The sequence below is a fragment of the Cebus imitator genome, unplaced genomic scaffold, assembly GCF_001604975.1.
Source record: "Cebus imitator isolate Cc_AM_T3 unplaced genomic scaffold, Cebus_imitator-1.0 Scaffold411, whole genome shotgun sequence".
NCBI classification, from domain to species: Eukaryota; Metazoa; Chordata; class Mammalia; order Primates; family Cebidae; genus Cebus; species Cebus imitator.
In genome coordinates, this window is record NW_016107726.1 from 1,558,863 (window position 1) to 1,571,505 (window position 12,643).

The following is a 12,643-nucleotide window of genomic DNA, read 5'->3' on the forward strand; positions in this document are numbered from 1 at the left end:
GAGACAAACAGAAATCAAAGCAAGCTAGATGAGGAAAACTGCAGATCAAATCAAAGGCTGAACTGGAAAGATTAAAAATCATCTTAGAAGTTTCAAAAAGCAGAATCAACAGTATAAAAATCAGAAAAATGAAGGAAAAACAATTATGGGACTATAACCCAGAATTCAGAAACTGTAATACAGAAATGATAAAGACAACTATTAATTCATTGAACACTCACTATATGTCTGTTCCTGAGCAAAATATTTACATAATTCATTGTAATCTTTATGGCAACTCCATAACATAAATAAGACTTTCATCCCCAATTTATGAAGGAGGAAACTCCAATGTAAGGATATGTTTTTAAATTTGCCTGAGGTCACACAGCTAAAAAGTACCATAGGTGGAATTTGAACTTAGATTGATCTGACGCTACAAGCTGTAATCTGAACTACTAACATGAGGAAGACAATTTGGGAAGAAATATACAAATTGAAAACTGCTATTCTCACCAGAAGTGATGATCATAAACACAATGGCAAATTTTCCAAGCTGAAGAAAGACCCAAATCTGAAGAATAAAAGAGCTTATTATACAACTAAAAAAAATTAATAAAAAGAAACCAGCACATTTTCTGATAACATTTTTTAAACTTCATTGGTAAATAGCCCTATACTAACCAATAGAGCTAAATTTCCTTGTATATTCAGTGTCAAAATTATTTTATTTAAATAGGACTCTAACAACACAAATTAACTTAAATATTAAAATCTCAACAGAAGTCACCTCAGAAATGCTAAACGAGGATTTTTTTCAAGATCAACAGCAAAACTGCAGATACAGGCTTCAGCTGATTTTCTCTCTTTTGGTACTTTGGTTTCTCAACCAACTGGCAAAGCAGCTGCCATAAAACAGTGTCTACACCCCTAACATCTCCACCAAATCCAACTTGCTGGCTCTCTGCTTCCTCAACTCCTTCCACCTCACCTCCTGGTATTCCTTTTGCTTACTGTGAAATCCTCTGACTGATAAATTATCCAAGCTGGCTTTAGTGACTCTCTGTTCACATTCTTCCCTCATTATCCCGAGTCTCCACAATGAAAAGTCCACCTGACAACACTGGAGTTCTTCTTAGTCTTTAAGATTACCTTCTACATATATCCTTGACAACTCACTGTGGCATTGAGGGCAGCAAATTCCTTGAAGGAACAAAAATCAAAAAATTCATAGTCCACACTGGCAAGAGATGTAGTGGGGTAAAAAGAAGCATGAGAAAACAAGAAATAATAAAACTGGAAAGCATAAATCATGATGGCAGAAAGAAGACCAATTATATCAATTACTTAAAAAAATATGAATAACTCCCCTACTTAAACATAGAGAATTTCAAGTGAAAGATAAAACTAAAACTACAGAGATATATAGAAGTCCTCACTTAATGTCATCAGTTTTTTTTTAAACTGTGACTTCTGAGTGAGATGATGTACAGCAAACCCAATTTTCCCATAGGCTAATTGATGTAAAAAAGAATTAAGATGTTATGGCATCTTTCTGGTCACAAAGTATCACCAAACTTCTATAGACTACTACTATTAAACATTGAAATGAATATGAGTTATACATCCATTTACAAAAGATTAATCAAAACGAGAAAATGATGTACTCAAATATGGTGAATCAGTGAGTGACAGTGGTCATAATGGTGCAAAACAAGTAATAAATGCTTGCCAGGTGAATGTCGTAAGGAGTACCTTCTACCAGCACAGAGTTCAAACCTCAGCAATCACAGACAAGGCAGCTTGCTGAGACCTGTGGTACTGCATTGCTTGTTTCGTGCATCCATATGATTATCATAGACTTTATGAATGTTTGCTTTACAGTGATTTCTATTTATTCATTCATTTATTCCAATCTGCTTAGTCCAGTTCAGGGTTGTGAGTGGCTGGAGCCCATCCCGGCAGCTCAGGGCTCAAGGTAGGAACCAGCCCAGGACAGGCTGTCGTACCATCACAGGCCACACTCACACACACCGGCACTCACTCACTCTGGGGCCATGTAGACAGGCCAATTCATGTAACGGGAACAGCTTTGGGATATGGGAGGAAACTGGAATACCCAGAGAAAACCCACAAAGACATGGGGAAAATGTACAAATTCCACACAGACAGTGGTCCTTGCTGGGAATTTTTTTTTCTTTTTTCTTTTCTCATCAAACTTAAAAGAAAACAATGTTGAATGAAGGGACTTTCCAAGTTGTTGCCATGCAGTCATGGGCTACAAAAAGTTTTGGTCAACAACAGGCAACATATAGGATAGTGATCCCATAAGATTACAATGGGTGCTTTTACTATACCTTTTCTGTTTTTTGATCTGTTTAGATACACAAACATCATTGAGTTACAGTTCCCTACATTATTCAATAAAGTAACATGCTGTGTAGATTTGCAGCCCAGGAACAGTAGGCTACAGCATCTAGCCTAGGTGTGGAGTAGGCTGTGCCCTCTAGGATTATGTAAGTGCGCTAAACGAGGTTTGCAAGGTACTGAAATCTCCTAATGACACATTTCCAGAACATATCCATCCTTCAGCAATGCATGACTGTACCTAAAGTAATGAGACTTTGAAGGTTAAAAAATTGTTATTGTAAAAGTAATAAAAATTTTTAAAAATGCAAACAAAAAATATCTCAGAAATTTACAAAACTTCACTCATCGTTAACAAAGTTAACGCTTTCCTTAGTTTTTGACAAATTCAATACATAAAAATAAATAACAATTGCTCAGTGGTTCTCTGATTTTCTTCTCCCAATACATCACTCCCACGTATGACATGCCTGTCAGTAGCATCCTGTACTATATTATGTTGGTTTATAATCTGTGGGATCTCTCCTTCAAGAAGGTATCCTTCAGAATCTTGGGAGAGGCTGGTTGAATTTGAAAAGCCTTTCTGCTCCCTGTTTCTGATTTGCTCTTACCCTAACCTTAGAATCACTATTTCGAGGAATATGCATTATATTGTATCAATATGTTATATCTAATATAAACAAACAATAATCAACCCTAAGTGGAGAATATATATTTTAAAAAATCACCCATTTTCAACATTTTAAGGACATTATATTAATTATGTAAAATATTTTTTAAAATCTGTACATAAAAATGCAAATCAAACTTTTTTAAAAATGACAAAACTGGGGGAGTTGCATCAGATAAGACAAATGTGAATATTATTCTTCATATGCAGGGAAAAGCTTTAATGAGAAAACGTGTATGATTCAATAGAAGTATTAACAATGTTGCTGGGTGCAGTGGCTCATGCCTGTAATCCCAGCATTTCAGGAGGCCAAGACAGGTGGATCGCCTCAGGTCAGGAGTTCATACCAGCCGGGCCAACATGCTGAAACCCTATCTCTACTAAAAATACAAAAATTAGCTTGGTGTGGTGGTGCACATCTGAAATCCCAGCTACTTAGAAGGCTAAGGAAGGAAATCTCTTGAACTTGGGAGGCAGAGTTTGCAGTGACTTGAGATTGCACCACCAGACTCCAGCCTGGGTAACAGACTGAGACCCTGTCTCAAAAAAATAAAATAAAATAAAATAAAATAATTAAAATTAAAATTAAAAAAACAAAACAAAACAAAAAACAATGAACCTGCTTAGACACATTGCAAAAGAAGTAGAAATGGCTAATAAACATTTAAAAATTAATCTCTCTAGTAATCACATAAATACAAATTAAAACAATATTCTGACACATTTTGCCTTTCAAATTTGCAGTTATTTTTAATCTGTAAAACTTGGTGTTGGCTAGATAAAATGAAATGCACAATCTTGCATTCTGCTTGCTGGTGAAGGCATAATTTGTACAGCCTTTTGGGCAGTATAAAAATCTCTATTCTTTTCTTGAGAAATTACCATACATTAAGCATAGTGTTACACACTTTACAGATACCCTATAGGTAACATTGATATAGTGCATTCCACATGTCAAGCACTATGCTGCGTGCCTTACATATATATGAATTCATTTAATCTCCACAGCTGCCCTGGGAGGCAGGTAGTTGTATCTCATTCTTATTTATCTACAAGGAATCTGAAGTACACAGAGATTTATTGAATTGTCCAAGTTACACAGCTAAAAAGGGTTAGTGCTAGAATATCATATCACTTAATATTTTTAATATTCTTCTGAGGTAAATATTACTCTCCCATTACATAGGTTAAGACTTATAGATCCAGAAGAATGTGGAACTTATCTAAGTCACAGGGAAGGTATATAGCAGAGATTTATAGCAATGTCTGACTTCAAAGTTCAAGACTATACAATGTCTTAAGAGCCTTTGATGCAGTTGTTCCATTTCTAGGGGTTTACTCTATCATCATTGTTAGGAATTCTCCTAAGGATTTACATGCAAATTTCTTTAAATTGTGTTAATTACAAAAGTAATTGTTGGAAACCCAGGAAGTAGGGGGACAATGAGACAAAATATGATTTCACAAGAGGCAGTGTGGGGACATGGATGAAGTTGGAAACCATCATTCTCAGCAAACTAACATGGGAGCACAAAACCAAACACCACATGTTCTCACTCATAAGTGGGAGTTGAACAATGGGAACACATGGACACAGGGAGGGGAACATCACACACCAGGGCCTGTCAGGGGTGGGAGGCTAGGGGCGGGATAACATTAGGAGAAATACCTAATGTAGATGATGGGTTGATGGGTGCAGCAAACCACCATGGCACGTGTATAACTATGTAACAAATCTGCACATTCTGCACATGTATCCCAGAACTCAAAGTGTAATAATAACAAAAAGGAAAGATTTTTGAGGAGAGGTACAGGATGTTGGATGATCTGTAGAATAGAATCACGGCCAGGGAGAAAAAAAAAAATGCTATGAAAAAGACGAGAATAAGTATTACAGTTATCCAGGTAAGTTGTCCAGGCAAAAGATGGTAGTGGTTTGGGCTGGCCAGTAGATAAGAGAAGAAGTGGATGAATTTAACACATATTCTGGAAAATAGAATGACAACTATGGATATGAGGTGTGAAGGAGGTAGAAAGCCCAGAGTAACTCTCAAACTTGATTAACTGGGTGGCTGGAGGTATCTACTAATCATGAGAATGCAGAAGAAGCAAGAGTTCAGGTTTGGTAAGTGTAGGAGGTGAGAGACATCCAGCTGGAAATGGCACTGTGTCCAAAGGCCTATTCGATGCAGACATTTGGATGTCTAGGTGGGATGTGCATTTAGGAGTCAACAGCAGCAGCAGCTACCAGGTTTTTAATGTTATGAGAATCAATAAAATTTCTGAAGCAAGCCAGAAAAAATGAAAGAAAGAGAGAGAAGAGGGCCCAGTTCTAAGTCCCGAGACTCTCCAATATGTCGTCACACTTTAGAAGTAGTGAGCAAAGGACAGTGACAACAGGGTCCCTGGAGAACCAGAAGGTAAGCAGAAGAGTCACAGAAGTAAAGAAACATTTCAAGAAATGATGAGAGAGTTACTGTGTAGAATGCTGAAGAGTGGTGAAGACAAGGAGTGTAAAGTGTTTTTTGCCTATGTAAACATGGCAGTTTTGGTGCTCTTCACAAAAGTAATGTGCAGAAGCCAGATAAAGTGAAGACAAAATGTACACAGATACTTCAAGCCAGATGACAGCCAAAAGGAGAGTGGGAGCCATAGCTGGAAGTTTAGACAGAAAGATTTTTGTGATTGGTTTGGGTTAGTGTGTTGGTTTTTAACAGTGGAGATAAAACTTGAATGACCCTAGGAAGAATCCACCCAACAATGGTTTTCAAACTCTGGCATGCATCAGATGTAGCTGGGGGCTTGTTAAAACAGACTACTAAGTCACACTGCAGACTGTCTGATTTCATGGGTGTGGGGTAGGCAGGAGAATGTGCATTAGCAAGTTCCCAAGTGAACCCAGTAATGCTGGTCCTTGGGCCGTACTCTACTGCAGCAGAGAGAGGCGTTAAAAACACAAGTGAGAGGAAGATAAACTATCAGTAACATCTCTGAAAAAACAGGAAGAATCAGGGTCCAGAGGATTTGTGAAGATTTCTATTTTTGATAGGATAAGAGAAGCTTTGTAAAACAGAAAGGAAAAAAAAAGTGTGAAAATAAAAAATAATTATGAAAATAGAAAGATAGCATAGCACACACCTCCTATATGTCAAAATGGTTTTAAGTGTTTTAGCATGCATTCATTCATCCAACCCCTAATAACAACTCCATCAGGCAGATAAATGCAATTGATAGGTACATTTGGTAGTAAGAAAGTAACAGAAATCCTATACAATAGATTGTTTTTTCTCTGGTGTCTAATTTAATCTAAAATAGAACACTGTCAGCTGAGTAGGTTGAGAAAGGGAGGTAACATGTGTATAGTTTGGAAATATATAAAATATTTAATCAGGAGAATGGGGGAAAGAGCTTATTCTGGAAATACGGTAGGACTGGTGTCATTACTGAGTGCTCATTGGAAAGTGGAATTGAGCATTTTTAGCAATAAACTACTTGATATTTTCTAGCCCTTGTAACTGCCACGTGCAAACTGTGAAAGGCAAGCTGTGGGCTTCATCAGGTTGGGTTTTTATAAGGTGGAAAAATAGGAAAGAAGTGAAAGGTGTGAATTTGTTTTTCTTTTGCTAAAAGTTGGTAGTATATTTGGGCTGTGCATTTCAAGGAGTCTAAAGAAGAAGGTAAAGACTTGAGGGAATTGACCAACAGGATTTTGAGAAAACATTTAAGGTTTTTCTAACATCCATTCTGACTGTTCACATTATAAGATTTTTTGATAGAGGAAAATGTTCTTTTCTATCAAATTTGACACATTTACTTTCTTTTTTTCAAAGGCTTAAATTCAACTCTCCCTTTAAATGTGCTTTAACATTTCATGAAGCTGAAAAATGTTCTTACTACACACGCACAAATTTGAGTGTGAGATGTGTTAATGGTGTGTATGAGTATATTTCATTATAATTATTCTGCATGGCACACCACACTGTGAGAAATCGATTCACTGATTTGCCAGTCCAACTAACTGGGGCTCTAAGACTCTTCCACCTTGAGATAATTAGGTTTAATCAGCAATTTTACAATACATAATAGTGGTCTGAACTGGGGCTAGTCCCAAAGAGTAAATTTTTGCTTGGTGAAATAAGAGTTTATACACAGGATTTCCAAAAGAGATCTATATGGTGTTAAAGGGCTATAGCTATCTATGATGTAATCTTTGGGGAACAGGTTGAATATTAACTTTAGAATGAAGATTATCCATGAGAGCTCATGTACATTGTAGAATTATCCTTTTTATCCTAGGTAGATACAGGATCCCACTATATTAGATGGTTGTTTTTTTTTAATTAGACAAAATATATGTATATTTAACACATTTTTCTAAAGAAGTTTGCAGAAGATTTTTATTTAAAATCCAAACAAAAAGGAAGTTAATAAGATCTACTTCATTAAAGAATTGCCTTTACCTGTGAGGGTGCTTGTACTGACAAATTCAGCAGTGGCAGAGGGCATGTGGGGTGGACGGGTGTTGTCCTCACTGTAGGCTTTCAGGATGTACTTCTCAATTACGCCTCTGACAACAGGTTCATCCCAGGTCACCTCAATGCTGTATCCATTTAAGCTGTGGACTCTTGAGGGAGTTGGCACACTTTGTGGAGCTGTGAAGGAATAAAAGAGAAAACAGGGAAAATGGCAGTTCTGAGAAGACTATCGCTCCTGTTCTTCACTTTTAATGGCCACAGTAAATCAGGCTCAACCATTAGCATAAATACAATTTATTAGAGTTGTAACTTTTCAGCATTGATTTAATATGACTGCACATCTTGAGCCATTCAGTTTAAGCGATATTTCAAAACCATCAAAACTCCATCGACATAACATTCTTTCAAGTCTAGTCCAGGTTTTCCAAAAACATTTAATGTACCAGACGTGTTTAAACATCACTCATAAAAAAGGAGGTGGATAGTAGGCAGATAACAAGTTCAAGCAATATAATGATGTACCCCCTTTGAAGCAAGATAATTAGACTGTTATTATACATAGTGGTTTGACACTTTTATATCTTCAACATATTAGCCAAAAAAGAAAAATCACAAATGTGATTGTGTTGTACTTGAATGCCTGGGCCCATTTTCCAAATTCAATTGTTTTTCAAATTAATTTCTAAAAAGCAAAGTTCTACAACATATGATATATGGAATATATTCTTAATTGCAGTTTTTTTGGGGAGGAGGGGTGGGATAAAGGAGCTGGTGCCCTTGAGATTCTACAAAGTCATTTTCAAAGTCTTGTTCTGCAGAATATCTCAAAATAATAACACAAAATGAGAACGATTAAAAGAACTGCAAAACCTTAGTTACAACTGGAGCCCCCTAATTTTAAAAATCTATAATCTTTAACCATTTATTAGACATTTCTACATTTCTGATCAGTAAAAACTTCATCACAGCTGAGTGCACTGGGGACACAAAGAAAGAGCCCAAGGAACTCTGTGGCAGGATGATGGATGAGAGACCTGCTCTGGCTGCTCATGGACTCCCGAGCCCTGTCGATGGAGGATCACTTTGGTTTTTCCACGTCAGATCTCCTCCTCTCCGATTTTACTGTTCAGCCCAATAAAATAGGACAGCTTTAAGGGAAACAAAGTGAACATAAAGGATAAGAGGAAGCACCGACGGGGAGAACCACTCTCTGGGCAGTTAAACCACCATGGGCACCTACAGAAAACACACAGGCCACACGATCGAGTTGCAAAACAGGAACAATGGGAGTGATGTTTATTTTATTAGTTCTGAAATCTGGTACAGGGCAAAGTACAGTACTGTCTAACAGATGGTCTTCTCATAAGGGACAGAGCAAAACTGACTAAAAAATAATTAAATAGTGCAATTATTCTCCAACCCTTGGGAGCATGTAGCTGCTCAGTGTTGTGGTCAGATTGTAGATATGAATTTATGGCATAGGACTGTGGTCACATCATTGCTATAAATTCAGAGCTCTATTTGTGTACTTTCTCAGTAGTACTCAAAATGGGGACTATTAAGCTAAGTAAGCAATGTGCTTTCCAGACACCTATTAATTTTGCTGAATTATACGCAAAGCAGGCTTTATAATATATTTGTTAATAAAGTAGAAGGGTATGAAATAGGAGCAGAGAACATGTCAGTAACAAGTGAGCATTTTATATTGGAGCTTTCTCTTAACTCTGAAGTTCAAAAGGATTTTGAGAGATCGTTCAGATCACTGCCTTGCCTATAAATAGGTGATAATTTAAATCATCCTGAAAAAGTGTCAGGTTGTCCTCTTCTGGAAAATATGTAGGTAGAGAGTCTTGAAAATGACTCTTAGTTGCTAATCTCAGTATTTACTTATATTTTAGATTAAGAAGATTCCTCAAAGGATGCCTGGGATAGTAACCCACTGTTGATTAAGTATAAGAGAATACCTTGATGAAAATGCATCTTTAGACAAATTGTTACTTGCTAAAGAAACTTTCTTACAGAGATATAGGTGGCAATCATTTAGAGATGTGTTCAGTTTTCTGACAAATATTTGACCCCAAATGGTAGAATGCTATTGATTAACAAAACTCTTTGTGCTGAATGCTTTCCTGTGGTGGTATCATGGGAAAAGATTTTGTGGCCAAAGTACAAAACAAGTCAGTTGTCTGAAATTAGGTCTAATGTACACTGTCTCCTAGTTGGTTCTCTTTCAACTCAAAAAATATTAAACCCATCAGCAATTTCTCTCTTGGGAGAGTCATTCTAAGATTCTAATAGTCAACAACTGGGCAAACATCTGCAACCATGTCACAGACACACCTGATTCCAACCAGTTGCAGGTTTCAAATGTGCTTTCTACAAGAGTGTCAAGAAGGTGTCACCCCATCTAAGGATAATCCTAATCTCTGACCTCAGTTTCTTGGAATCTACACCATCTGTAAAGGTTACCTGTCCTTAGACATATTAGGTATGTGGGACTATTACAACCTTAAGACAACCTAAACTTTCCTTTCTTCTGCATCCTAAGAGGAAAGGATCAAGCCTGAGCAAATATTTAGTGAACTGTTGACAAATCAAAAGCGCTTATCTACTAAGCATTTTAGCCACTGACATGTATTTTCAAACCAAGGCATGCTCTGTCAGAAGACTACAAAAATATTACCACTTTAGGGTAACAGTCCTTCCTTTTGTTTACATGCACAAACACACACATGTGTGTGTGCACATATGCATCCGAAGGTAAGTACCTGCTCCTTTCGTACGTCCTCGACTCCAATCACTATACACTGAGCCTCCTTCATGCGAGGCTGTCACCCGATACAGGTATTCTTAAATGGAAAGAAGAAGCAACAAGATTAAAATAATACTCATACAGACTAACAGGAAGCTGGCAGGGAGGGAAAGGGGGATGAATAGGAGACATGCAGCATTTAATTTGGAGGACCTCCACATTACCTGCAAAAGGCTGGAGACCACCCTCATAAACACTCTGCTCTTTTCCCTGGTAAACCAGGATGGAGTCATTTCCCCTGCAGTTAACAGCACTGTCAGTTGATAGGCATCCATCCAGATTGACTCTGACAGCACCGCTGGACACAGATGCCAAGTTAACGACAGCACCCCGTGTGAATTTAACATCCTTCATGCAACCACCGAAACCTAGCAAATAGTAAGGGATTAGTATCACATAAAGGGCTTGAGTCATTAATTACCAATCATTTTTGTCCTCTGCAGTACTACATTTTGAGGAAGGGTGGGGGGTTAGATACAAGTGCTAGACTTTCAAGTCTTGTTTGGGAAATCTTTTATGCCTCCCACTTTTTAATCAAACTAATTTGTTGCAAAGAAATATAGTTCTGTTATTTGGAAAACACATTCGTGGATAATTACAATTTAAGTTTTGGTATGGAAATAGCATTTATTTTACCTCTTTAGATCCACATTTTCTAAATTCTGTTTCTTCCCATAAAATAAAATTTAGGCAACTTTGTATTATGGTAGGGAGATGGCCCCATGTCTCTTAATTCTGAAACATTAAGTTACTACATAAGTCAGTATTAAGTGCCAAAAAATAATATTTGAATTAGCATGATTATTCAATAAGCTCATTGGGAAAAAATACACTCTGAGAATTTTATGCAGAATAGCAGGAGAGAGAACATAATTTCAAAATATATTAGAATCCTGAAATATTGCCATGAATTGCATAATAATCACTTCAGAGGCATAGAATTTAGCCCAAGTTACATCAGCCTATGGAAGAGCTGTCACAGTGCTCTGTCATTTTTCACAGAGTTCCATAATCTTGAATATACAAAAGCGTTACCAGTTTTACATCCCCATTAGCATGACAGGGGCCAGCCTTCAGGGTTGGCAATAGCAACACCATGAGATTTCATGAATGTGTGCTCTACACAGGTGACTTTAGCACACCCACTGTGCGGTGCCATTCTGTGAAGTTTAAGAGAATGCGGATGAAATGAATTTAGAGTATTTGCTACTTTATTGTTAGACAGCAAACAAAAAAGTCATCCTAGTCAGCCAGGGAATACAGTGGCTTTGAATTACATGCTATTTTGTGAAAACAGAGAGCTCAGTGAAGTCTGGCAGTACTCTGTGCAGAAAACTGCACGAAATTGGGACACACAGGACTGAGTTTGAGATGCTGTAGTGTGCATGTTCTTTCTCTTTGAACAAAACACTGTAAAGTTTGAAAGACCTCAAACACATGATTAGCTCTTTTCAAAATTAAAGCACAGCAACAGGAAATGGAAATAAAATATAATGCAATGCATAACAGTAAACTAAGTTAATAGTAACAATGACCATATTGTTCTCCTCAGCATTTATATGATGTCTTATTATGCCTTCTAACACATTAATGCAGTCTATTTCCTTTTAAATGTCTTTTGCTATTATCCACATTTCTTAGTCCCAACTGATCAATACTGAAAGTCTATCTTAAACACACAGTATACACTCAATAAGTGGGGTGAATTGAATTGAAAGCAATGAAGCTCAATATAAAATCATTTGCTGGAAAATTCAGAATCTGAGAATTTTAATTTCTTTACCAGCAGTGATTTTCTGATGGCACATAGCTGCATTATCTAAATTCTCTGTGCCCTAACTTCCCCACCAACAAACTGAGAACAGTGGAAGGGCAGGTTGGCAAACATGTTAAGTGCTAAGAAATGCCACATTATTTTTTGAAGGGCACATAGTTTTAGTTTTGCAGGATGAAAAGACTTCTTCAGAGGGATGATGGTGATGTCTGCAAAACAATGTGAATGTACCTAATACCACTAAACTGTACATTTAAAACTGGTTACAATGGTAAATTTTATGTTACATATATATTTACCATAATGTTTTAAAAATTAAAAATTTAGGCCTGACGTGGTGGCTCACGTCTGTAATCTCAGCACTTTGGGAGGCTGAGGAAGGTGGATCAACAGATCGAGACCATCCTGGCCAATATAGTGAAACCCTGTCTCTACTAAAATAATACAAAAATTAGCTGGGCGTGGTGGCTTGCACCTGTAATCCCAGCTAGTCAGGAAGCTGAGTCAGAAGAATTGCTTGAACCCAGGAGGTAGAGGTTGCCGTGAGCCAAGATCACACCACTGAA

General features: G+C 37.2%; 1 protein-coding gene and 1 long non-coding RNA gene across 4 annotated transcripts in view; one reads left to right on the plus strand and one right to left on the minus strand.

Moving 5' to 3' along the window:
* Positions 1-12,643, minus strand: part of USH2A (usherin) — a 777,259-nt gene that overhangs the window by 426,282 nt on the left and 338,334 nt on the right. For all 3 annotated transcript variants that reach the window (XM_037731607.1, XM_017509227.2, XM_037731606.1), the window contains exons 29-31: positions 10,468-10,671; positions 10,260-10,340; positions 7,477-7,668 (exon numbers count right to left, since the gene is read on the minus strand). In XM_037731607.1, the coding sequence (XP_037587535.1) occupies positions 7,477-7,668; positions 10,260-10,340; positions 10,468-10,671 (477 nt within the window). The remainder of the gene's footprint in view (positions 1-7,476; positions 7,669-10,259; positions 10,341-10,467; positions 10,672-12,643) is intronic.
* Positions 9,845-12,643, plus strand: part of LOC108289704 — a 14,417-nt gene continuing 11,618 nt past the window's right edge. Inside the window, exon 1 of the long non-coding RNA XR_001819274.1 lies at positions 9,845-9,979. This is a non-coding gene — a long non-coding RNA (uncharacterized LOC108289704). The remainder of the gene's footprint in view (positions 9,980-12,643) is intronic.